Below are 27,973 nucleotides of genomic sequence, written 5' to 3'. Positions count from 1 at the left end.
TTTTCTCTGGGCCTCTTCAGCACTTCAACATCGTCTTCTGAAAGAATTTTCTAACTGATGTCAATGCTGGCTTCAGTGATCTACTTGTCCACAACAATGTAAAGGGCAGAGTTTTAGAACGCTTTTGGAGTATTCGGAAAGAGCTGGAAAAGTTTTTAGCTGAAAAGAAGACAGAAAAAGCAAAAGCATTTTTGACATTTATGAGTAACAAAGACAAAATGGAAATCATTGCTTTCCTGGCAGATATTACAAATCATTTAAATGCTTTAAATATAAAACTACAAGGCAAAAATCTAACTATTTTTGACCTTGTGGAAGCAGTGAGGGCTTTTCAGAAGAAATTAGAGTTTTTTCAGAGTGATCTAAAAGAGAACTTGCTTCATTTTCCAAAGCTTGATAAATATAGCCAACAAGAAAATACCAAAGAAAGTGTATTCTCCAACCATGGGGACTTCATGCAAGGCCTAATTGACAATTTTAAAAGTCGCTTCCAAGACTTCACAATTGGCCAAGAGATTTTGCTATGTATTAAAAATACTTATCTGGTAAAAAAAACATTGGGCGTTTTGCTACTGAGGCCCATCATGCTTTTACCTGGGCTAATTCTGCTACCCTACAGATGGAGCTAATTGATCTGCAAGAAGATGCTGTTTTAAAAGTTCAGTTGAATGATTGTGACCCCGTTTTCTTCTGGACAAAACTGGTTATTCCAGCTAAATATCCAAAAATTGCAATCCATGTCCTTACTAGATTTGGTTCTACATACACTTGTGAATCTCCATTCTCCACTATGAATCTGGTGAAGAACAGATACCACACTCAGATCATAGATGAGCATTTGCACCAGTGTGTTCGAATGGTAGTCACCCACTTTGTACCGAATTTCAAAGGGCTGGTAAAAGAAAAAAATGCAAATTTTCACACTAAAAAACAATTAGAAATCTGAATGTAAATAGTTCTACTAAGTTTGCAAGACATTAAAAAGATGGCATCTTTACTGTTAGCGTTCAGCTCGGACCTTCATCTGACTGAAGACCCAGGTATGTGGACCTTTAATAAAACTAGTTGAGTACCCCTGCTGTAGAGCTACGCATACAAATAAAATGTCTTTCCCAAGTTGTTCTTCTGAATGGGAAAGAATCAGAAAGTCATCCAAATATGGTACTAGATAGAGGTTGTTCATTCTTAGAAATGCAGCGACCTCTGCCACGATCTTGGTAAAGACCCTTGGGGCTTGAGAAACTCCAAAGGGGAGAGCCTTGTATTCGAGATGCCACCATTCCCCTTTTTCCCCAAACTGCTGTACATAGAAATTTCTGGGAGTTCGCATGTATAGGAACGTGGTAATAAGCGTCCTCCAAATCCAAGGTCGCCATCCAACACCCTTGGGAAAGGAGATTCACTGTGGATTTTAATGTCTCCATCCTGAATCTCCTGTATCTCAGGAGATTTGTTCCGAGACTTGAGATTCAGGATGACCCTGAAGGAGCCATTGGGTTTCCTTACAAAAAACAAGGGGGAATAAAAATCCCTTGCCTATTTCTGCACTGGGTACCACTTGCATTACTCCTTTCTCCAGGAGGGAAAGTACTGCCTTTTCCAGGGCTTCTCTTTTTATTCTGTTTTGGGGACAGACTGTCCGAACAAAAAAAAAATCTGCAGGTAAGGACTGGAATTCGAGCCAGAACCCACTTTTTTATCACATTCAGAATCCAACTATTTTTTGAGATTGTGCTCCAGGCTGGCCAAAAATAAGCAAGTTTTCCTCCTAGGAGCAGGAAAGGGGGGGGGGGGGAGTATTTTTTGTGGAGTAGGGAACCTCTTTATTGTCTGAGGCCTTCTCTAGAATATCATCTAGCGAAGACCCAAACAACCTAAGGCCTTCGCAAGGGAGGAAGAAAAGGCGGGCTTTAGACCCTTGATCCCCCCTCCAGGGCCTTGCAAAACTGTATGTCTGGCAGCATTGGAAAGGGCGGCAGCCCTAGCGGAAAATCGGACAACATCTCACTAGAGGTTTTATCCCTAATATGGGATTCCAATTGGCCCAACCAGAGTTTTTGGGATCTAGAAACCCATGAGGCAGCAATAGCGGGTCTGAGGCTGGTGGACGCGCTTTCCCAAGATCTCCTGAGGTACACGTCCGCTTTTTTGTCTAGCGGGTCATTCAGGCCCCCCAGATCCTCAAGTGGGAGATCAGCTCTTTTTGCTATTTTAGTCACAGGAGCATCTACTAAATGGGCTTTATCACAGACGCTGGTAATTGAATATTCAAATGCCTTTAATGAAGATCTGACCTCAGATTTGACCAAAGCCTTAATAGATTTGGGCTCTGCGATTCCTCCATTACCAATTTTCCAATGCATGTCTGGCAAAGAGGTTTGGCATAGGAGGAAGGTAACAGGACCCTGCATTCCCCACACTCCTTGTGTTTGGACTTCCCTAACGCCTTTTTGCGAACCTTGGGAATCTACAGTAAACCATAAACACAATCGCCATTAAATTAGGGGAAATATGGATGGATCTTACCCCCAGCGGTTGTCCCCCACTCCTCAGGACCAGTACCGGACTAGAAGGCCATGAGGGTTCATTGGGGTCAGCGTGACCTGAATCCACAGGTTGACATCTTCTGTTCGGATTCTTTGCTTGTAGGCTGGCTGTCCCCCCCTGCTGCCGCATTTGTAGCGCCCCTCGGCCTTCTCCTGTCTGATTTTTTTTTTATCCCGCACCTAATCCCGGTACTTCCGGGTTAGTGACGTTACCGGAAGTTACATGCCAGAAGTTGCGCTGTCCGCGAATGTGCAGTGGCCACCGGCAGCTCCGGCCGCCATCTTGGTGGAGGGCCGTGCTGCCTCTGGATAGTGTCTCGGCAACTGCTGCACGCCGGACCCCCGTCCAGGACCAGGGACTGCCAGAACACGGCCACAGCGGTCCCTTCAGAGGCCAAGAGGGCGCAGGAGGGAAGCAGTCTTTGGCAGTTGCTCCCCCAGGAGACTTACACTGCCCGGGATGCGTCCATTGGGGTGCACGGACCTGGACCTCCCCAGTCCCTGATATGTGAAATTGGTAAGGATCCTCAGGATCTCCCATCCGGAGGACAGGAAACCTGAACTGAGGTGTGGTGGGGGTGTGAACATTTTTATATCCTCAGGTTTCCTGTCCCGGATGGGAGGTCCTCCTTGCATGGCTGCCGTCATGGGGGATAAAAAAAAAATTAAAAAAATTACACTGAAACAAAAATGTTCGTCTGCATGTAGCCTTAACACCTAAGGCTCCTTTCACACTTGCGCTCGTCGGTCCGCTCGTGAGCTCCGTTTGAAGGAGCTCACCCGAACGCCTCCGTCCAGCCCTGATGCAGTCTGAATGGAGCGGATGCGCTCAGACTGCATCAGTCTGGCGGCGTTCAGCCTCCGCTCGCCTCCGCACGGACAGGCGGACAGCTGAACGCTGCTTGCAGAGTTCAGCTGTCCGCCTGGCCGTGCGGAGGCGAGCGGATCCGTTCAGACTTACAATGTAAGTCAATGGGAACGGATCCGCTTGAAGATGTCACCTTGTGGCTCAATCTTCAAGCGGATCCGTCCCCCATTGACTTTACATTGAAAGTCTGAACGGATCCGCTCAGGCTACTTTCACACTTAGAATTTTTTCTAAGTTATTAATGCAGACGGATCCGTACTGAACGGAGCCTCCGTCTGCATTAATATGATCGGATCCGTTCAGAACGGATCCGATCAAACGCTAGTGTGAAAGTAGCCTAACAGGTGCATGTGTTATTCATCAGTTTTTGCTGCAACACGTAAACCCAGCCTAATTTTAAATTTTTTAAAGGATATGGTCACATGTAGCACAACAGATGTAGAAAAGAAAAAAAAAAGGCATTTTTATCACAGCTTTCAATGTGGTTGCAGGATTTTACAAGTGAAACATTTACTGACCATGTTTAACCTGCAAAAACACAAAATGCATTGAATGTAAATATATGTACCATTAGAACATAAATTAGCACAATTTTTTTCACGTACTGCCAATTACAAATTACACAAAACAAAAAAAAAAAAAAAAAAAAAAAGTATCCTTTTTTTATATTTAGTGTACCAGGGCATTTACTATAACTGCAACCTGCTGGATCCACTGGCTCTGTTAAGTTACAAATTTTTGGGTTAATGGAAAAATAGCACAGCATGCATCAATTTTTTTTCCTGTCAAATATGACCATCTGTGACGGAGCATCTAATGCGAACAGAGCCTAAGGCAATTGTGTCCCAAGGCTTGTGCGGCCATTCACACTGTGCTGCTCCTCAGCATAAATACAAGGAGAAGAGAAGGAAACCAACTTTCTGATCTGACATGGAGGGAGGGGATATAATAGTTGATTGATGTAGTCTTCCACCCGTACAATTATCACACCTTTGGTACTGTGATCTCACCTATTATCAGATGAAGTTACACTGACAGATTTGTAAAGGTTTCTGCGGATCAGGACACAGCTGCCGCGTCTCAGGTGAGGAACCATCACACCCTTTAACTCTATGCACTGCCCATATTCCAGTAGTATAGGAAATTAAGCCAAATATTTATGTAGGTCTTGCTCAGGCAGGGCAGTACTGTACAGGTCGTCTACCTTTATAAAGTTTTACTATTGATTTAAACAAAGTCGTGACCTTATTGCCACCCTTTGTGACCCACTACCAAGCTGCACATCACAAGTAAAAATGTCTATTGTACATTTATTTTTTTGTTTTATTTGGGGGGGGGGGGGGGGGGGGGAGTTTAGACACTTCTCTTCCATGCCAGACAACGGGTATGTGTTATAGTGGAATTAAAGGGGCATCCCTTAAAGGGGTTATCCCCATGTAAACATTCATGGCATAATTGCTAGGATATGCCACAAATGTCAGATAGAATGTCCCAGAGGTGGGACTCTCACCTCTTATCTTGAGAATGTGGCCTCTGAAGTGAATGGAGGGTGCACAGTCACCCTCCATTCACCGGTATGGGAGTCTTGAAAATAGCATAGCAGTGTAGTACCATAGCAGTGACTAGAGAGGTGGCAGTGCACGGCTTGCGAGGCTTGCTCTCCGTTGTGGGACCTCCAAAAATAATGTGCCTTTTCCCCTGCCTCCGTCTCAGCAGGAACTCACCCCCACAAGGAAGCAGGACTAGCCTACTCCTAATCCTTGCCATCCATATCCTTAACTTGAGAATACGGCCAAATACATACAATAAAAATACATAAGATTATAATCTAAAACCATTTACAAATCGGCAGTGGAATTCTATAAGGGGTTTGACCAAACAATCGCTAAAATTATCAGTCGTTCAAACCCAGTCTGATAATGCCAGAGTGAAAATAAAAGTAAAACTACCACCAATGGACTTCTTATATGGTTGTATCTAAACTCCATGCGCCATAAAAACCTTGTGATGTCAATGTCACGTGGGTTTGAAGCTTGCCATGTCACATTACACCGATGTCAGAAGGTCCTTGGAGTTTAGACACTACCCTTCTTATATAAGATCGACTAGTACGTCAAAAAAAAAATTTGCAAAATTATGTTGCATGCCATATTTGTGGCATCATTTTGCAACTTTCACTTCTGAACAGGGTTGAGCAGAGGGGTCATGAGGTGACCTCCGGTGGTCTTACATATTTACTGTCATTTACACCAGAAACTGGCACACATGATAGTTCTTGCTCATAGCTGGTGTAGATTTGAATTTCTGGTGCACGGACATCCTGGAGATGGGCCAAATTTGTTAAGAGGCCTCTGCCTCCTAATTTGGTGCATACTGTGAATGTATAGTAAGGCTGGTGTTTGTAACGCCGGCCTTCGTGTATATCCCCCAAGATGTTTTATTTCCTCACCCCAGTTAGTATTTTTAACAAAATATTTGCAAGCATAGCAAGGAGTTTGCTTTTTTTAGTGCATGTTCACACTGAAAACTCCTACAGTAGTTAGTCTCTAAAAATTACAAATTCGGCAGATTGAGCTGGATTTCAGCAAAATTCGGCAATGAATCCACCACCTGTGAAGTCACCCTTAAAGGATTTTATTTTATAGATTGCAAGAAGATGTCTTGAACTGGAGGAATGGATGAAGACAAAATACTGAAAGGAAAACTGGCACTGGAGGAGCTCAAGGCACAAAAAATAAGCTAAAAATCTACTTACGTGGAAAGACCATGGACATATGGGCCGTAAGTTTGGTGTTCACGTACTTTCAGCTTGGAGTGAAAAAGTGAAAAAACAAAAACACATTACAACAATTTTTCGTTTCGACTGCAGATCTAAAGCAAGCTATACAGTGATCAGCTGCATTGCACAGTTGTCCATAGAATCGTTCAAACGATTCCACCAGCCATATGTCAGACTAAACTGGCTAAGGCCTCATTCACACATACATGGATTTTCATGGACTGTGAAAACCCGTTCTTGAGCAAACGAGCATACGGCGTCATTGGTTGCTGTGCCGCCAATGTACAGTAATACACTCATAGATCATACGAGCATTACTGTATAGCGGTGGCAGCACGAAGCGCACGGTGTCATAGCAACCAATGACACCATGCACCCAGCAGGATGGCAGGCTGGGTTTTCACGGACCGTGGTCTGTGAAAATTCACGCATGTGTGAGTGAGGCCCAACAAGGGAGTCAGTTTTTCTAAAAGTAGACCCCCCCCCCCCCCCCAGTCCATGAGCTCAATGGCAAATGATCAACCAATCACTCCAGAAACATGCAGTTTCGACAATAGCTGAAATTTTATTACATTGCCATCGCTATGGCAAATGCTCGTTTACACTAGTTTTTCAAACAGTCAGCCAAAATTAGGTCAACTTTTATCTCATGTATGGCCAGCATAATAAGAGGGGTGGCTTGTCTGGTATGTCAAAAAATAAAAATGAATAAATAAAAAGGACCCACTCCCCGGAGTGAATGGAGCTGCTGTTAAACATGTGCCCACATCTCATTCAACTCTATAGGACTGCTGAAAAGAAGAGTACTGTGCTCTGCCATCTACAGAAGTCCTATCGAGTTGGAGTACACATGCAAAAACAGCACCTCTGTCCACTCCAGAAACTGGCATCCCTCTTGTGACTGACAGAGGTCCCAAGCACTAGGACCCCACTGATCAATTACTTCATCCCTATCCTATGTATATGGGACAACCCTTTAAACATTGGCTGCAGGCAGGGGCGTAGCTAAAAGGTCATGGGCCCTGGTGCAAGAGATCAGCTTGGGCCCCCGTCCCTCAGTGCCTGTTGGCAAGGGGCAGGGAAGCACATAACCTTCCTGCTGCCCGAGGCAAACATTGAAAGGGCACCCCCTCATGCCAAATTATTAACGTAACCCCTTCCCTTCAACCAGAGGTGTAAATTGACCAGTATGCACTTTCTATAATGCCAGTGTCTGGCATTATGTGGCACAGGGGTCTTTGGGCCCCCTCAGGCTCCTGGGCCCGGTAGCGACTGCTACATCTGCACCCCCTATAGCTACGCCCCTGGCTGCAGGTCTACAGAGCTTTGGTGGATGGGACATTTTAATTCCTGAAAGCCCATTCTCCTTTGGATTTACAGGCTCTTACACTATCACAGTCCCGTTCACTTACAGCTATCTTATGTCCGGTGTCTCTAGGAGAGTTCAGGAGATCATGAATTTTCTCATTGTAGATTTCGAAATAGCTCATTTCCACATGATAGTCCACCTGTAATAGAAAATGCACACGTAGATGAATACTGCACTGAAGAGGACTATAGGTAAACGTTATGTGGATCACTTCTCACCTCCTCCTGGTCTGATACATTTATGTGGTAGAAAAGCTCCTGGCAGAATCTTGGAATTATGCCGATGTCTGTATTATACCCCATCATCCTAAACAAAGGACAGATGCGTTACCCGATTACTATAGAAGCTACGTCCACGTCCTAGGCAAGCGTTGAATAATGCAACCTACCTTCAATACATAGTTAAATACACACACACAGCCATATTAATTCATTCTGAAAAAAGTTGTGTGCTCCATCAGATGTCCTAATTAGGCTCCATTCACATGTCCACAATTTCGTTCCGCATGTTGCGGAACGGAATTGTGGACCCATTCATTTCTATAGGGTGCACTTCCGGGTCCGCAGAAAAATAGAACCTGTCCTATTCTTATCCGCAATTGCGGACAAGAACAGGCATATTCTATTAGTACTGTCAATGTGCGGTCCACAAAATGCAGAACGCACATGGCCTCTTTCCATGTTTCGCAGATCCACGGCTCCGTGGATCCGCAAAATACGTTGCAGACGCGTGACTGGAGCCTTCGAGATGAGCAAATCGAAGCTGACCAAGTAAAGGATAGGGAGGAATCATTTCACAGCATCTTGGTGCAGGGAGAGACGTCAGAAGGCCCTAGGGACAGTGCTAGAAAAGCCATTTAAAAGTGCAGGGAAAGATTATTTGGGGATCCAAATAGCCATTATACAGCTGTCATTCCAGAAATTTGTTCTTGGGGTACAAGTGCCATGTTGAAAATCCTTTAGTGGCTTACCGTATATCTTTTCAATCAAGAAAAATATATAAGCAGTTCACTTCTGCAGTTATGTGTTCAAAGCATACAGAAAGAAAAAAAATATATACACACTTCACTGGTGCATGTATTTGTGGCAAAAGGGTTTAGTGGCCCATTTCAGTACAGAAAGAAAAATATATTCTCAGTTCACGTCGGCGGTTATATGTGCTGAAAGCATGGCTGGGAGTCAGCAGGGTGGCAGCAGTTGGAGGTCGGAAGACAAACGTGCCCGGGGTAGAGCACCTGCTTCCCAGAAGCCTACCTACCTCGGAAGTAGTGGTGCAGGGGTTCACGGAAGTAGCATCGGTAGAAGTCAGTCAGTGCAGCGGTTATAGGTGTTTTTTTGCATTATAGTCCAAAAAAATAAAAATAAAAATACATTCTCAGTTCGTCGGCAGGGCTGTCTTTAACGTGAGGCAAAAGGGGCAGCTGCCCCGAGCCCAGTTGCTCCTGGGGGGCCCAAGGCCGCTGCCTCTTGAGCCCCGCTGGCCAGTGGCACAGCGGGGGGGGGGGGGGGGCAGGGCCACACGCCAAATTAGGCAAAGTGAGGCGATGGCCCCAGGCAGCGTAGCCCTGGTGACAAGTGGACAAGTGGGGGGCGGCAGCAGGGCACAGGGAGTTGAGCGCTTCTATTGTGGAAGCGCTTATCTCCATAGTCATCTGTATCACTGTCCTCAGGACAGTGATACAGATGTGCTGCGGAAGGGCAGGGGAGGGAGAGGCCTAGTGCCTGCAGCCTATCAGAGGCCGGTGCAGGCAGCAAGATGATGTCATCACGCCGCCTGAGCCGTACAGCGTGGGACAGGCCAGAAGAGGAAGGAGTCAAGTTAACTCCGAAACGCGTCTGGTAGGACAATTCCATGAGACTAAGGACGTATTGAAGCGCTTCAAGTCGACCAGGAGTAACGGGATTGGTAACCACAACTTGGTAGAAAAAACTGAAAAATCTTTTAAAACTCATCAGCCGCAGCAAAATATGACCTGCCTGCGTGATTGAGTACCTGTGCAGGAATCGAAGTCTACCAAATTACTGAGACTGCACCTCTACAACTGACCACCGTGGATTACCGTGGATCCCTGAGTTTATCTCCTGGAGGATATATCGCAGCCTGAATAACGCATCACACGTGGGACGCCACGTGAAATTTCAGCACAGTCGGCACAAACCTACAGAACTGTAAGTAACAAAAGTGCCGAACGAGTGTATACACAGGCAGAGCGATCAGTTGCATTGTCAACTAACGGCAAAAGAAATCGGAGTGAGTGGCACTCTGACTATACGGCATTCAATCTATAACTCTTGACAATACAAACCTGACTACACCAAGTGTATTGGACACTATCAGTAGTAAGGAACTTGGCCATTGAGATATCCTTCCCATAGGATCACACATGTGTTGTTACATTTTAGCGATACCCATTTTTAGAGGAATCTAAGTCTATATAGCATATTGTTTAATAATTTTATAGGTATATTTTGTTGTATTATTTTGTTGTATTGAATTGACATAAATAAATATATATAACTATCCACCCCACTCTCCTGTGTGACCTCAAGTGTAGGTGTGCCCTACTACACTTTACATTTACTAAATCCTTTTGAAGATTGGGTGTAATCTTCTTGCAGGTGCACCCACTCCATTTTTTGCCTAGGAGGTGAGCCTTCTCTAAGCTTTTTCCTAAAAATAAAAATACATTCTCAGTTCGTCGGCAGGGCTGTCTTTAACGTGAGGCAAAAGGGGCAGCTGCCCCGAGCCCAGTTGCTCCTGGGGGGCCCAAGGCCGCTGCCTCTTGAGCCCCGCTGGCCAGTGGCACAGCGGGGGGGGGGGGGGGCAGGGCCACACGCCAAATTAGGCAAAGTGAGGCGATGGCCCCAGGCAGCGTAGCCCTGGTGACAAGTGGACAAGTGGGGGGCGGCAGCAGGGCACAGGGAGTTGAGCGCTTCTATTGTGGAAGCGCTTATCTCCATAGTCATCTGTATCACTGTCCTCAGGACAGTGATACAGATGTGCTGCGGAAGGGCAGGGGAGGGAGAGGCCTAGTGCCTGCAGCCTATCAGAGGCCGGTGCAGGCAGCAAGATGATGTCATCACGCCGCCTGAGCCGTACAGCGTGGGACAGGCCAGAAGAGGCCTGCATCGCATCGCTGCCAGCCTGATGGCTGAAGTGTTTGTTTTATATGGTACTACTTACTGGCACATGATTGGGGGGCATCTATGGGGCACTTACTGGCACATTATTGGTGGCACTTTTTACTGGCACTATGGGGGCACTTTACTGGCACATTATTGGGGGCTTCTAGTGAGGCCACAAAGAAGGGGTATTTTATATGGGGGGGTTCTGTATAGGGGCATTTTATACTTTGGCACATTATGGTGGGTTCTATGGGGGAAGGGGAGAGGAGTACTATGGGCTCATCTATGGAGGGCACTAAGGGGTATTTTATACTTGCAAATTATGGGGGACACTGAGGGCATCTACTGTGGCACTTTATACTGGTATATTATGGGGGGCACTAGGAAGAAGGGGGGAGAGGAGCACCATGGGGGCATTTTATACTGTCACATTATGGGGTCACTATGGGGACATTAGCGCAACTGGGGGCATTAAAAGGGGGTATTTTTGGCACTGGCACATTATAAGGAGAATTGGGGAGCATTATGATGGGCTTTATTACTACTGGGGATATATGGGGAACATGATTACTAGTATGGGCACTATGGGAGCGTTATTACTTCTGGGGCACAGTGGGGACATGTTAGGGGCACTGTAGGAGCACTATTACTACCATGTGTGCTCTAGCAGAGAATTATTCCTATTGGTGTGACTTTTGAGAGCACTTACTGTGGGGGCACCTTGGCACAGTATCAGCTTACCACAATTATTTTTTGGGGACGTTATGTTTACACTATTAGTATCAGGGGCACTATTTGCTGGGGTACAGTTATTTTAGGAAACTGTTCCAATTATTGAAAGGCACTATATGCATGGTACTACTATTATCAGGGGGTTTATCTGTTTCAGCAGTATAGTATTGGGGAGCACAGCAGCACAGTATTTGGGGTGGTAGGATGATTTGTCCAGAAGATGGGAGATGATGGAAAAGTAGTAAACTAAGATTTTGTTTGTCAAACTGCAGAGAAGAGAAATGGCTGAAAAATAGTGGTCTGGTCTGAAAAGAGAAGAAGAAGATGAGGAAAGCCGGAATTAGACTTACCGGTAATTCAGTTTCCTGAAAAATCACGACGGCCCACAAGGAGATTGACCCCTGACCTCTGTAGGGGCAGGAACAGAGGGTTTAACCCCCCCACCACCACCAACACCAGTGTGTCCAAAATTAGAGACAAATAAAGGTGGTGAGAAAAAAAAAAATATAAAAGTCAAGAGGCTATTACTTCATAACCTTCAAGATCAAGACCAAAATCTAGGGTAGGGAATATATGTGCCGTCGTGGTGATTTTGTGGAAACTGAATTACCGGTAAGTCTAATTCCAGCTTTCTACCTCATCACCACAACGGCCCACAAGGAGCTATAAAAAATTATAAACTAGGGGGGAGGGACCGCCTGGAGGACTTTACGTCCAAAAGACAAAGTCTGAACTACTTTATAGGTCTACTCTATAGTTCTTCATAAAAGTGTGAATGGTAGACCATGTAGCAGCTTTACAGATGTCCTCTAGAGAAGCTCCACCCCTCTCGGCCTGGGAAGACGACATGGCTCTAGTCGAGTAGGCTCTTAGGTTGGAGGGGCAAGGGAGGCCCTGGATCTTATAGCAAAAAGAGATTGAGTCCTTAATCCATCGTGCTAGAGAGGACTTGGAGGCTTTCAGACCCTTATTCTTAGCTGAGACAGGTTATCGGTTTTACGGAATTCTTTTGTAACCTCAAGGTACCGTAAAACTGAGCGTCTAACGTCTAGTGAAAGAAAACAAGATTCTCTACTGTTAGAGGGATTGCTACAAAAAGGAAGGCAAAATTATCACCTGGTTCCAGAGGAAATCAGATACCATTTTAGGGAGAAAACCGGGATCTGAGAAGGATTCTATCATCGGTGATACAGAGATATGGTTCTTGTATGGATAAGGCTTGTATTTCACCCAGCCTCTTTGCGGATGCGATAGCAATAAGGAAAGTGGTTTTCAGAGATAGGTGTTTAATTGAACAATCTGACAGGGGCTCGAAGAGTGAGTGTCAGGCCTGTGAGCACCGCATTTAGGTCCCAAGTAGGGATCCAGGACTTTAAAGAAGGACGAAGCCAAGAAGCAGCTTTCATAAATCTTCTAATCCACCGGTGGTTGGCTAGATCTTGATCAAAGAAACAAGCTAGGGCTAAGATCTGTACCTTCAGGGTGGAAGGTCTAAGACCTAGCTCAAGACCTTGCTGGAGGAACTCTAGGAATTTTTGAAAGTTAGGAGGTCCAGGAGCAAAACCTCTTCCACATTTTCAGATAGATCGAATCGGAGAGACCTTGTGATTTTAGCATCTGGCCCTCAGGATCCAGGCTGATAATTTTATGAAGTTCGGGTTGTGGTGCAGGATTGGTCCCTGATGAAGCAGGTCCCTCCTGGATGAGAGAGACACCATGGGTTCTCTAGGGAAGGGAACCAACTTCTCTTCGGCCAATAGGGGGCTATTAGTATTAGAGTTGTATCTTCTTGGTTGAGCTTCTGGATTATCTTGGGAAGTAGAGGCAGAGGTGGAAATGCGTAACAGAGGTTCCAATTCCACCGTATCGTGAGCGCGAACCTTGGTATCATCACAGAACCTTCGTATCATCACATTCTTTGAGGCAAACAGATCTATTTGAGGGGTGCCCCATCTGTCTATCAGCATCTGAAACACATCCTGGTTCAGTGACCATTCGGTGTCGCCTATTAGCTGTCGACTGAGGTAGTCTGCTTCTGTGTTTAGTGCTCCTTTTAAGTGAATCACGGAGATGGATCTTACGTGGGACTCCGCCCAATTGAAGATCTTTTATGCCATGAACATCAGCTTCCCTGATCTTGTCCCTCCTTGGTGAGAAAGGTACGCTACTGCTGTAGTGTTGTCGGAAAGGACCTTCACATGTAGGCCCTAGAGTAGATCTTCTGCTGCCTTTAACATTTTCCAAACCGCTTTCCGTTCTCTGAAATTAGAGGATTGAGAATGAGTTGTTGGTGGCCAGGAACCCTGAAAATAACGATCTCCCACTTTCGCTCCCCATCCTATTTCGCTTGCGTCTGTTAGGACTTGAAAGTAAGGAGTTTTCTCCCAAGGAACTCCTAAGGAGAGGTTGTTTGCGCTCACCCACCAGTCTAGGGAGGCCTTTACTGTTGGAGGGATAAACACTGATTTAAGGGGGTCTGTTCCAGACTTGGTGGATCTAGGCCTGGAGGGTTCAGAAGTGCGACTGGCTCCAGGGGACAGAAGGTATTCAAGACAAGAGGAGCCCCAGAAGGCTCATGGCTTCTCTTATGGGGCAAAACCTCCTGCCCTGAAACAGTCGGATTATTAATTGAATGTTCCCGATCTTGTCCGATGGTAGGAATGTATGTTGAACCCGGGAATTTAGTATGACCCCCAGAAACTGGATTGTACTGGATGTTAGTAAATTTGATTTCTTCAAGTTTACTAACCATCCTAGATCCTGAATAAGTGACAGGAAGGTTACTAGGTCTGTTTAGAGCTGGATTTCTGAGTTTCCAATCAGGAGGAAGTCGTCCAGGTATGCTACGATCACCAAGCACTGTGTCTCAGGGAGGTCACCATCTTGACCACTAGTTTCGTGAAGACTCTTGGAGCAGATGATATCCCAAAGGGAAGAGCTGTAAACTGGAAGTGAAGGGTTGAACCCTTGCGATCTTGAATGGCGAATCTCAGAAACTTATGGAAATTCGGATGGATCGGGACGTGATAGTAAGCATCCCTTAGGTCTACTATACACAGAGCGTTCCTTCCAATTAGTGGTATCAGGGATTTTAGTGACTCCATCCTGAATTTCCGATATACTATAAACCCGTTTAGGGTCTTTAGGTTTATGATGGTGCGAAATGAACCTTCTTTTGCACCAAGAAGAGATTCGAATAGAACCCCTGTCCTAGCTGCGTTGATGGTACTTGAGTTACCACGCCCATGTCTAAAAGGTTCTGAACCCCCTGCAGGATCTTCTTGCATACATCAAAAGATCTCAGATTGGTTACAATGAAGCTGTTTGGGGGGAGATGCAGAAAATGCTATCTGGTAGCCAGATTTTATGATCTCCCGAACCCAAGGATTCAGAGTAATGGACTCCCATGGGGCTAGAAAATTCTTCAATCTCCTCCCGACCCTGGTGTCATTGTTTGTCAGAGGATTTATTCTGGGAAGAGGGGGGGGTACCTCTTCCCCTGCTTCCTTTAGGGTAGCTCCAGCACCCCAACTTCCCTTTATCTCTGTAGGGCCTACTCCGACTAGTGGGGGGGGCACAAAAAAAAGGGATCTCTCCTTTTATAGGGTCGTTCCTCTGGGAAACCCTTTTTGTCTGCCGCTTTTTTCTAAAATACTGTCTAACACAGGGCCGAAGACGTACTCCCCCCGAGAATAGGATGGAGCACAGCTTCATCTTTAAGGGTATTATCCCCCGACCAGCTCTTCATCCACAGAGCCCGGCGGGCTGCATTGGAGAGGCCAGCGTCTTTGGCGGCGAATCTGACAGATTCTGCCGAAGCGTCCGCCATTAATGCAGTGGCAGATTTTAGCAAGGGAAGGGACCTCAAGATCTCCTCTAGGGGTGTTGTCTCGAATATGAGACTCCAAGTCGTTCAACCACAATCCCATGGACCTTGCCACAGAGGAGACGGCTAGATTAGATTTTAGGCTGTACATAGCTTCCCACAATTTTTTCAACAGACTATCCACCTTCCTGTCCATGGGGGCGCGTAACTGGGAGGCGTCCTCAAAGGGTAAGGCGGTCTTTTTATTTACTTTTGCCACCTGTACATCAATTTTAGGTGTTTCATTGAATATCTTGCATTCATTTGGATCAAACAGCAGCCAATTCTTAAAGGATTTAGACACCCCATGCATTTCTCGGGATTTGACCACTCAGAACCATATCGCGTATATTCTCATTAAATCGGAAAGACACGGGTTTTCTTAACTCAAAGTCTCCCGAACATCTAGTCCTGCACAGAATGAGTTTTTGGGGCTTCTTCCACCACCATAGAGGCTCTGACTGCTTTTATCAAGTCTGGCATGCCTTCAGAGGAGAAACAAAATCTATTGGATTCAGAAAATTCTATAGCAGAGGAAGCTTGCTCATCATCCCAGGGTCTAGAGGATGAAGAGTCTTCCGCAATCTCTTCTGAATTGGAGGAAGAAAGGGACGCTATTCTCTGTCTTTTAGATGGAGGTAGATCCCTAGGTAAGGAGGAAAGCTGAGATAGAGGATTTTACTTCCTCGTTTATCATGGATCTAAGTTCTTCAGTAAAAGAAGGCTGTTCTTCCCATATAACGATAGAGATGCAATTCTTACATAACCTCTTACAGTAATCGTCTGGAAGCCGCTTATAACAAGATATGCATTTAGCAGGTATCCCAACTTTCTTCTGTGCCTCCTTAGGGACCTAGGAGGGGGAAAGTAACCCCAATCAGGCTAGCGGAACACATATATAATGTATATAATAGTATAATAAGCCCCAAGCCTGAGAGAGTGGAGGAGGAAGACGGATGACACAGGTGCCCTGACAAAAGTGCAGACAGACAAAGTTACCAGGATAATAGCACTTCTCCCCACAGGGGAACTTACGGCAGGCTGCACAGAGGGGTCTCCTGGAGAGCGGGGTTCTGCTGACATGTCGGCACAAACAACTAGCTGTTGCCTCGGCACTTCCATGTGCTGTGCCGATGTTTGTAGGAGACGCGCACTTTATACGTCCCTTCCTCAGTCCACTGGAAGTGATGTTGCCGCATACCTGAAGGCCTGGTGGGAGATCGCGTCCAGAGGAGCAGGTTCACTTATCAAACAGAGCGAGGCCTCCCACAACACCCATGCCCAGCTTTAGTACTGAGATACTGAGACCGTAGGAGGGCAGGGGGAACACCAAGGTAATCCAGTGTAGTGTTTAGGAAAAAAACTTTCATCTTCTCCCTGGGTAGGGAGACTCTCTGCCCCTGTCCTCTGTAGGGACAGGAAACACTGGTGTTGGTGGGAGGGGGGGGGGGGGGGGAATTTAAACCCTCTCTGTTCCTGCCCCTACAGAGGTCAGGTGTCAATCTCCTTGTGGGCCGTCGTGGTTATGAGGTGGAAAGAACATCTACATCAAAGAGGTATGTGGCGCTGTATTACCCTGTATGTAGGAGTTAGTAGTACAGTACTATCTGCACACTAATATATATATATATATATATAGCTAAATACTTTATGTGTGTCAGAAGTTGTGCTTTAATTTTTTTTTAGAAAAATTGATACAGCAGTTTTATTTGATACTTTTGTGCAGATTTTTAATTTTTTTTCTCCATTTTAAAAAGGGACACTATAGTCACCAGAACCACAACAGCTAAACGTAGTAGTTCTTGTGTCTATAGCATGTCTCTGCAAACTTTTTCCAGGTAAACACTACCTTTTCACTGCCAAGGAACACCTCTAGTGGCCACTCCTTATTAAAGTTTACTACGCTACGAGGTGTGTGGATTATTTGTGTGTGTTGTGGTGGAGCATGATTGCATGCTAGGGTGTGGGAACGCAGGATCCAGGGGGCCCAAGTAAATTCTTGCTCAGGGTCCAATCAATATTAAAGATGGCCCTGCACAACAGCGGCGGTTATATATGTCTTGAAAGTGTTTAGTGGCCTATTTCAGTACAAAAAAGACATACATTCTCAGTTCATGTCGGTGGTGGTTATATGTGGTAAAATCTTTATTGAAGTATTCCAGTCGAAAAACTAAACTTATTCAGCGGTCAGCGCTGTGGTTATATGCAGTAAAATCTTCAGGATAAATCTTCAGCATGGGGTCCCAGTGTGGCTTCTACGCACTTTCTAAATAATCCTTCAGCGGGGCAAATAGATGCCAGATGACCGAGACGCTCCATGACCTTCCCAGGAGCTGCTGTCGGGAGGAGCGGTTCATTTCCGAGACGTCTGTATAGTGCGAGGGGAAATCCGAAGACCCTCTCCATCTCTGTGCTCTCATATGTGGTAAAACCTTTTGGGACGTATTTTGGTCGAAAAACTAAATTTATTCAGCGGTCAGGGCTGCGGTTATAGGAGGCAAAATCTTAAGTGACGCATCTTGATGAACTTTTACAGGCTCAAAGCTATCTTGATGCTTTGTCTTATTGTCTGTAGCCACTAGAGGCCTGTTCATGCCAGGCAGGTTCCCCCAGAAGAATCTGGGTCGATGAGCAGCAGATACCGTACTTGCAGTCTTGACAGGATTAGTCTCCAGGTTTTTAGTTTTTTTTAGAATGCTTTCTCCCTCATAACCACGTCGTTGAATAAACAGAAGACTGGCGGATTCTCTCCTCTCTTAGGCAATACTTAATTTTTATTATTAAATTTATTAAATATTGAATATTAAATTGAACCAAAACAGATTAAAATCAGAAAGTAAGTTCGCCAATATATTATCCCAATCTTCGAAGGAAATTCACTATCAATTTGCCAAGCCTTTTGTGCCAGAGAACATGTATTATTAAATCATGTCTTAAGCAACACCTCTGTTCTGTTCCATATTCCCTATAAATGGACGAAGCGTCCACTCTGTGGCCTCCTCCTGATGCTGCTGCCACCTCCAGACCCTGTCTTTGGGCCACTCCGTGGTCTACTCATGCTGCTTCCACCCTGCCCACTTCATGACTGGTCCACTATTATGCCTTTCGGCCTGGCCGACATTATTTGTTTAACCCTTTTTCTGATCTGACAAAAGGAAGGAAAATGACGCAACGGATCCTGTCTGTGTAGCAGCTGTAAGGCCTGTATGGTCCCATCAGAATTAGCTTATGATTTGGTAGACAAAAGCAGGAGTGGGTACAAAACACAGAAGACTTGCAAATATTCCAGTCATGTGTCATCTCTTTTTTTTTGCATTAGCAATACTGATGTATTATTGAGCAAATGCTGACCGAGGGAAGGCGTATGCTCCACAGACGGGATCCTTTTTTTGTGGGTTATTGTTCTGACGGATCAGAGGAAGGGCAAAATAATCAGTGACGTCAACACAAACTTACTGCTGACACCCTCTCCACTATGTCGGGAGCTCTACTTGTACAAGCGTTTAATAGAACAGGTTCTGATCACATCTATGTGGAATCAACTGGCAATTGTGTAAAAGGAGTGCGCTTCTTCTTGGCACTAATATCGGCCTGTAAGGTTGAGTTCATACTTGAGTTATGTGGTCAGTTTTGACCCCATAACTGCTCAAATAAGTGATGTGTGCAGTGATTCTAAGAGCAACGCCTGTAATCTGCATGTCATACGGACTCACAGTATTATTTGACTACCAACGTAACGTAATTCGCAGCGAATATATTCGGATCGAGCAGACTTCACAAAAAATTTGTCGAACCAGCGAATCAATTTTTTATTTTTTTTATTTGCTCATCTATAGTCTTAATTCACTGGTAGCCATTGAGGCAGTATATAGTGCCTCAGTGGTGCACAGATACAGAGTGCACACCACTTTGCCGTGTGCATGAACTGTAATGGTGCCAATGGTCAAGAATAGTGTATTAGTATCCAGGGGCAGGCAACCTATAGACTTTACATGGAAATTTCCTGGTGGGCAGATGCCAAGAGGGCCGCCTAAGGCCTCCCTACTGACAGAGTACTTAAATGGGTTGGCCACTTTCTGGATACCGTTGACCAATGTGTATAAAAGGTTAACCAAGTCTTTTGTGCTGTCTACAAAGAGGTCCTGTCCATAAAATGGCAGCTGATTGAGAATCATGGGACCAAGCAATTCACCTCCATGTGATGTCTCCTCAATTCAATACACTGGACCTGCCATCTGCACATGCACTGTTGGAAATACAGGAATCACCACATGACCCTCCATCAGTGGCCAATTTATGGACAGGGTCTCCATGTGGGCAGCACAGGACATTTGCCTAACAAGGTGGCATGGCTTATGAAATATTGCAAATGGTACAGAATATCAACGGCTATGTTAGTATGCGCCATAGTTCTCTTGCCTACACATGGGCCACAGGTCGCCAGAAAGTGGTCAACCCCATTGCCCATAATTAACACTGGGCGCATCAGGTACTGCCATACCTGGTCAGTGGCCAAAGGTGCCTTCCTAAATTTAATTGCTCAATTAAGCACTGAAGTAGGTCACAGGATGTCATGACTCTGCCTGACTGTAGACCCTCAGTCGACAGGCCACTATATGAGGCAACATACAAGGATGTAGGATTGCAGATGGCGGCTTGGGATGGGACAGGTTTGTTTTTTTTTCTCTTGAGATATGTGGGAGCACTATAGGGGTCATTACTAGGGGCAAGTCTGGGCTGAATGCTTAAGGTATGGTTGGATTGTTGCTGTGGCCCATATCTCACCCCTAGCCCCCTGCTCCTTATCTTAGCGTTAACTGTGCAACACCCCAAAGTGGTGTTACCACTCCAGCACCCTGCTATTGACTTTAATGGTCTAACATAAATGTATGTATAAGTTCAAGGTTCACCACATTGTGCAACTAATATTGCTATGCAACTGTTATACATGTAATATGCCTATTTCACCAGCAGGTGGCAGCGTTTCTGGTAGAGCCATCTTAGAATGGAACTCACCATTCCATTCTCCCCCCTTTTAGGCAGAAGTGGTCCAGTCCTGCTTCCTAGAAGGAGGGGTGGCAGTTCTAGTTTGGGCTGGTTTAGATTCCATGTTGAAGCTGACAGGACACTAACCTATTCCTTGGCTGAAGTTAAGTCAGACTACAGAAGGAATCAAAGTTACTAAGCTAGCTTGTCATTACAGCAGAGAGAAATAGATAAAGCAGAGTTGAGTTTGCCTGCCAGTTCATGCTAAAGCCTGCTGGAACCAAGACAAAAGCATATAAACTGTTTTGGAGAGACGTTTATGCAATAAAGCTGCCTTTGAACTTCATCTCAAGGTCTGGACTCAGTTATTTTTCCTCTATCCCTCAATCATTTCCTCTATTTATTGCAACGGGTGTCCCAGGTACAGTAGGAATGCCGAGTGGTTTAGTGTGGCCTAAATGTCTATGTGTGTTACGTTGCTCCTACCTAGACACTGCTGGACCCCAGGCTTTGGCTCCGTTGCAATAAATAGGGGGAATTGAGGGATGGAGGAAAAATAAAGACCTTGAGATTAAGTTCAATGGTGGCTTTACTTGAAAAAAAAAACCTCACCAAAACAGTTTTCATGCTTTGTCTTGGTTCCAGCAGGCTTTAGCATGAAATGGCAGGCAAACTCAACTCTGCTTTATCCATTTCTCTCAGTTATACTGACAGGCTTGCTTAGTAACTTTACCTAGGAATAAGTTAGCGTCCTGTCAGCTTCAACATGTAGTCTAAACCAGCCCAAACTAGAACTGCCACCCCTCCTTCTGCTAGGAAGCAGGACTGGACCACTTCTGCCCAAAAAGGGGGGGGGGGGGGGGAGACAGAATGGAACTCGCCATTCCATCTAACACAGCTCTGCCAGAAACGCTGCCACTTGCTGGTGAACCAGGTATATTACATGTATAACAGTTGCATAACAATATTCTAAATGCACATTGTGGTGAACCTGGAACAGAATACATAGACAACATTTATGTTAAACCATTAAAGACAGACGCAGGGTGCAGGAGTGGCAAGACCCCAGAGTGGTGTTACAACTGCAGGCCGAGGAGGAAGCTGGTCCAAGCCACCAGAAAAGGGAAGCTTCTGGGGCACTATATTGTGTTGTACTGTTGTATTTGAACTTGTATTGCTGACACTGCCTACTTGCATTGGCCCCATCTACTTCAGTTACCCCACATTCTGTCAGTATGGACCCATCTACAACATGGGGGACACTTTTAGTTCCCATCCACCCATTCTAATGTCTAGAAATCTTCCCAGTTCACATATTCCATTCAAACGAGGTTATTAAAATAAAAAATTACCAGTAAATATTCACTCGTTTAAAATACTTTGTCAAGATTTAAGGAAGTAAATCTAATAAAAGTATGTTGCGAGATTAATTAATGTGAACTGTGGGGGTCTGCCTACCTGCACCCCTGATGATCAGCTGTCTGAAGAGGCCAAGGCATTCCGGTGAATGCTGCAGCCTCCTCTGAGCTTACCAAGCACAACTCCGTCCTATAGATAGTGACTGTGCTTGGTATTGCAGATCAACCCCATTGATTTGTACGAGACTGAGGTGCGCCAAGGCCATTTGATTAAAAATGTGACATCACAGGCCTAGGAAGAGGTTGCAGCCCACACTAGAGCACCAGTCTCAAAGCAGCTGATCAGCAGGGGTGCCAGGACTCAGACCTCCACCAATCAGATACCAATGACCTATTGTAAGACTAGGTCATGGATAGGAACATCTTGGAAAATCCCTTTAACTTATAACTAGGTCCATAGGAGCTTCTTCCAGGATGCCATTGTTTTAGTTAAATATGTTTGAGCAGTTCTTGCCATTAAAAGCGATAGAAACCCTGATGGAAACCTCTAAACATATGTCAACAGACCACAGGCTGAATAGTTTGTGAACTCCAAGTAGTTTCATTATAGCAGTATACTGTAAACCCAAGTAGTTTTAAATGTTCAAGGTTTTCAGCTTCTAATCTAAAAGAAGAAAATGTACATTCACTGACCAGCAGAGATCTTAAAACTATCTAAAAGGTGTTGTACAGGTTTTGGATATTTGTGGTCTATCCTTACTTTCAACTCAGAGTAAAATGCAATGATAAAACTGCCTCAAAGCTGTTTATATAGTCTTTAAACACAGATGTGTCAAATATCGTTGTGTGGCAGCCCAGCTTACGTGTAAGACTTCCCAGATCCGGTTTGACCATATGCGAACAGGCACGCGTTATAGCCCTGGAAGACCCTGCACAACAGAGGCAGCGCGACCTGTCTGTAAACGTTCTCCTGAGTGTCGTGTACTGCGTCTCCAGGTTGCGGGAATGAAAAGCAGAAGTCGTACTGGAAGGAAATCTTTTGATGGCTCCGGGGATGATTAACAAATAGGTTTTGTCCGGTCACAGACACCACACTTTTGTGTCCACTTGAGATTTCTCTAAGAAAAGCATAAAAAAAAAAAAAAAAAAAAAAAGTTAAGAAAATAAGTTCCTGCCCAAATGTGGAGACCTTTTAATACACTAACTAAAACATCCCTTTGACCTGATATGTGGGCAGTGCTGCAGACCCTCTCAGACACTAAACTGGGGAAATAGAGGTCAAGGATTGGGTAAGAGGCATCTAAGACCATCAATATCTTTAAAAAAAAACAAAAAAAAAAAAAAAAAACACTGGTGGTGGGAAAAAAAAAGCTTGACGTTGGTCAGACAATAGAGAGACTCCAACTTTAAACTACAGCACTATTTAAGCCTACTCTGTACCAAAACACCCAAGGGGTTCTGACTACCTAATTACAGTGATAGCTTGCCAAGTCAGACCATCATGGCATATGGTCTTTTGACCAGCTGCTCAGAATTATGGTAGCCATATGGGCCACAAACCTAGGACAACCTGGGGTATTACTTTTACCACAGAAGCCCTTGGCAATGCTTTTCCTTTATCTGCATGCCTGTTAGTTCTAATGTTTGTAGCTAAGTTTTTTTTTTGTTTTTGTTTTTTTAGAGATGTTACATCCTCTAACAAGTGCTAAGCAAAATTGAATACTTCATGATATGGACAGAACTGGAAGCAGAAGAAATGCATATCAATTTTTTTCTGAAACTGAAAGTATTTGCCATTGTCACCATCAGGAATTCAGTGAAAATTTGGAACCCAAAGGACACCTTTTATATACACCAATTAGCGCCTCAATGAGTAATTAAGAGGGTGTCTGGATAACCTGACTGTTATTACTTGCAAGGCAAGTCTACAACAAGGGATATCAAAATATCCTATTGCCAAGGTCTCCATGATCATACTTTTGGCAGCTGGGATAGGGGGAGGTTACAGGTGATACAGTAGGAAAGTTTCCATCTTTACTGTACTAACATGATCAATTTAGGACAGAAGGCCTTGCTGTTAGTTTCCCTCTTTTCACGATCTTTGGGGCAGTTCTCCTACCACTTGTTTTCCTGAGGAGGGAAGTCCTGCACAGGTCCTTACTCAATATCTAAAGAACTGGATCCCCACTGTCCAGGGCACCATAGTAGTTGTAAAGTTAGCTTTTCTGAGGCATACGCTCTTGTTTCAGTTTGTATGTATACAGCACATCTACATGGCAAGTTGGGGCATTATGGCTAGCAGACAAACACAAATAACCAGCTTTAGACACCCCCTTTCAACATTCAATAGAGGCGGTCCAGCATTCAAGACAACCAGAGAAGAGGTGCTGCAATAATAATTAGTGGGGAGGGGGGGGTAAATTTTTAGGGATTTAATAGAAAGTATAATGAAATAAATTAGTTACAATGCTACCCTTTAGCTATGTACACATTGGCACTAATTTCTGTTCTGCTTAGAAACAAAAACGGAACAAAAATAAAGTGTACACATCTATGCCATTTAAGTTGTCAACAACTTGTCAAAACTGTAAGACTTCATGCACAGGACTGTATTAGGGCTCTAAATTGTAAAGAGTCATAAGAGTTTCCATAGTCATGCATGGGGAATTTATCATACTGTACATTTGCCAATATTTTTCACCCAAATCCAAAAAAATTAAAATAAAATTATTGCATGCATCAGATACCATATGTATGGAGGTACTCTCCATAAATAGGGCCCACGTTGAATCCTGTACAGGAGTACACTGAGGTAATCAGGGCCGTAGGAGTGTAGTAGAGTATGGGGCCGAGGGGTTAAGACACTTATTATAAATAATGTATGACCAAGCTAACGTTAGGAAACATTTGTAGTACACAAAACATCAACCTTACCTATCATTCAGAGGTCTGACACGTACAGCCACCGTTACTGCTGCATTTTCTGGGCCAAACTCTCCTGATGATCCAATTGCTGCTTGGTTTTTCTTAGTTGGCAGTGGGTTGGCTTCTGGCACAACACAGGAACTAGGAGAAGTATTAGGAAGACTGTAACGAGGGACAGTGAGTTTGTCCATACCGCTGGTTGGGGCTTGTTGTTGTGCAACAATTTCAAAATCTTTCACATTTGTCTCTTGTGTGGAAGGTGTACAACCCATGGAAGATCTACCACAGTTGAATTCTGTGGCAAGGCTTCTTCTGGTGTCGCCAAGCTTGTCCTCGTCAGTGAGAGGAGCATATTTTTTAAGAAGAGGTAGTCTGCTTTTTCCAGACTTTTGTGTATCTATTTGTCCTTGATTTGACCTTTCTTGTTTGCTGGACACAGGACATGCTGTATCAATATCAGAACATAGGGTCCTTTTTTGAGCTGAACGTTTTCCTATATGGGAACTTAATGCTTTATCACTTTCTTTCACCCGATTAGTATCCGTTCCTTTCCATTTTCCAGGAAAAAAGGTCTTCGAAACCATTGTACTGAGTGCTTGAAACTTACTTGGTGCATTTTCCTCAGAGGGGGCAATGGCTGGGATTGTGTCAGAACTCTCTTCCAAGATTTTTTCGCAAATCGTTGAGCTCTGCAGGGGCTTCATTGAATATGTTAGGGAGCACACTGAAACGGTTCTGGCTGCTTCTGGAGTGAAGGGTATGGTGCTTTTGTTTTCCAGTTCATCATAGATCGGAGAGGGAATGTCACACATTTTCTAAAAAAATAAAATAAAAAAGTACATTCATAAGTCAGAAAAAACAAACAAAAAGACCCAACATGTATGGACAAATTTAATTAAAATGTACTTTTAAGAGTTTAAGAGAGTATTAATGGACTTGTGTAATCCACAATATTAATGTGTATGAACATCCCAATTTTTGGGTCAGTATCAAATTTTATATATATATATCTCCATATATATCCATAAAAAAAGTCAGGCAGCACTCCCTTGATATACAGCTGTAGCTGTAAGGTGCCCGCGGTGGTCCCTCGATTCAGGACTTAAACAGCCAAGAAAATCCGCAGCACTCCTTGAAGTATAAAAAAAAAATGTGTAGTTTTATTCACACATGTCAAAATTAGACAACGTTTCGGTTCTCTTACAGAACCTTTCTCAAGTCAGGTGAACATAAAGTGCATATGTGCAAGTATAAGTACATCACATTGTAACCAATAAATTCATCAACCAATACAAAACCAGTACACTCCCATATTTAAGGCATTAAATTTTTTAAGTTACAATTCATTCATTATCTCAATGTGTCTAGATAGAGACGACTCACAGTGCTTCTTCATTATTTCAATATCAATCATGATTATTCATCACCATATTTAGTGGATAAAAGTGCATAGAATAAAGTGCAAAGTGCAGTATAGATCCTATATAATAAAATACCTTGCTGTGGCTACATGCGGTGGAACAGAAGGAGATGGCGTCTAAACTTGTATGGAGGCACGCCACTACTCCGCGTCTCTCCCTCCTCAATGCGCATGTGTCAATTCCTTCCCCACTGACGCAGTACATAACTCCTATGAGTCATCCGTAGGCGGAGACCTAGCATCATGACGTCAGATTCGCTCCGTCAGCGGCTACCACGCACACACACGTGCCAGTACGCTGCGGCAGTGATCCGAGCCCTGTCACAGGTCTTTACCACCATTTTTCTTCAGGGCACTCGTTTGGGCAATATCTTGCGCCTTTTACTCCTTCTATTCCCTCTTTCCACTTACCAACAAGCTAAGGTAAACGCCTGAACCATACTTTCAAAGAGTACAATTATACAAAATACATCACATTATGACGTGGGTCAATCATTGTAACACCCATTGGGTCCACCCCATACAGCATGCTAGATACAAACAGAGATAGGAACAGCAAAAAGGTACTAACTAACCATCCCTCCTGTCACCCTAAATTCGACATTTAACCCTTTGGGTTTCAGAGTATCCAACCGGAAGATCCACCTGAGCTCAGTTTTCTTGAAAATAGTTAATCGATCACCTCCTCTATCTAATGGTTTTACATGGTCTAAGACCATAAATCTCAGATCCTTATGATTTTTTTCAAAAAAAATGTTTCGACACAGGCAAATCACGTCTTTTGTTCCTAATGGATTGTCTGCGATTGTTTAACCTGGTTTTTATATCACACGTGGTTTCGCCCACAGAGCATTTTACACGGACACCACAAAACATATATCACCCATGATGAATCACATGTGAGATAATGCTTTATGTTAAAGATTTCTCCCGTGTCCGGATGCGCGAACACCGACCCTTTGTGCATCAGTTTACAATTCACGCATCCCAGACACGGGAAAGATCCCATACGTTTTGTCTTAAGAAACGTCTGTCTTAACTGACCCTTTTCCGGTAGTCTAGAATGCACCACCTTATCCCTAATGTTACCTGCTCTTTTATATGCCATCATAGGCAGATGTTTAAAGGCAGCTATAATGGTATGCCCACTGCTAAGCAGCCCCCAGTGGCACCTCACTATCCTTTCAATATTTGGACTCAACTCATTGTATGTTGACACAAAAGGTAATCTGTCACTAGCCTGTCTGTCTTTGTTTCAACATTAACAATTCCTCTCGGGATATCCCTTGCTCTATTAGCATGTTTTTTTCACTAACCTGCTAGGGTACCCCCCTATTCATAAAGGATGGTTCCATCTTGATTAATGCTGAAGTCATTTTCATCCTTATCCACTATTCTCTGTACTCTCAACATTTGGCTGTACGGCAAGGAGTTCACCATTCTCCTGGGATGTCCACTTGTAAAATGTAGTAATGTGTTCTTATCAGTGGGTTTAATATTCAAATCCATATGTATTTGTTCATCTTCAGTATATACCTGAGTGTCTAAGAACTGTACCCGGTCAGCCGATGCCGTTAACGTAAATTGGATCTCCCGATCAAGGGAGTTCAAAAATGCGTGAAAGTCCATCGGCTGCTCCATGGTACCGGTCCAGATGAGGAAAATATCATCTATGTATCTCCACCACGTCAAAACCCGATTGAAGTGGGGAGATGCATAGACGAGACGCTCTTCAAATGACCGTACAAATATATTTGCGTAAGTGGGCACGGCATTGGACCCCATTGCCGCGCCCATTACCTGCAAATAGAACTGCCCCTGGAACACAAAATAATTGTTCCTCAGGGACAACTCCAATAGTATCAACACAAACTGTCGAACTGCTGCGGGATGCTCAGAATGTTGCAACATCTCTGCTACAGCCGCCAGGCCCTTTTCGTGGTTAATCGAGGTGTATAATGACAATGTCAAAAGATGCCAAAATCGCCCCTTGCGGGATC

At 44.4% G+C, this 27,973-nt stretch overlaps 1 protein-coding gene across 1 annotated transcript in view; it reads right to left on the bottom strand.

Moving 5' to 3' along the window:
• Positions 1-27,614, bottom strand: part of LOC122919829 (kinesin-like protein KIF14) — a 173,586-nt gene extending 145,972 nt beyond the window's left edge. The window contains exons 1-6 of the mRNA XM_044269020.1: positions 27,510-27,614; positions 24,563-25,368; positions 22,492-22,746; positions 7,781-7,868; positions 7,606-7,701; positions 6,170-6,222 (exon numbers count right to left, since the gene is read on the bottom strand). Of these exons, the coding sequence (XP_044124955.1) occupies positions 6,170-6,222; positions 7,606-7,701; positions 7,781-7,868; positions 22,492-22,746; positions 24,563-25,368; positions 27,510-27,614 (1,403 nt within the window). The remainder of the gene's footprint in view (positions 1-6,169; positions 6,223-7,605; positions 7,702-7,780; positions 7,869-22,491; positions 22,747-24,562; positions 25,369-27,509) is intronic.
• Positions 27,615-27,973: the final 359 nt, after the last annotated feature.

This window comes from Bufo gargarizans, chromosome 9 (genome assembly GCF_014858855.1).
Source record: "Bufo gargarizans isolate SCDJY-AF-19 chromosome 9, ASM1485885v1, whole genome shotgun sequence".
Classification (NCBI taxonomy): Eukaryota; Metazoa; Chordata; class Amphibia; order Anura; family Bufonidae; genus Bufo; species Bufo gargarizans.
The sequence above is the reverse complement of the archived record's forward strand: the minus strand, read 5'-3'. Positions and strand labels throughout refer to the sequence as shown.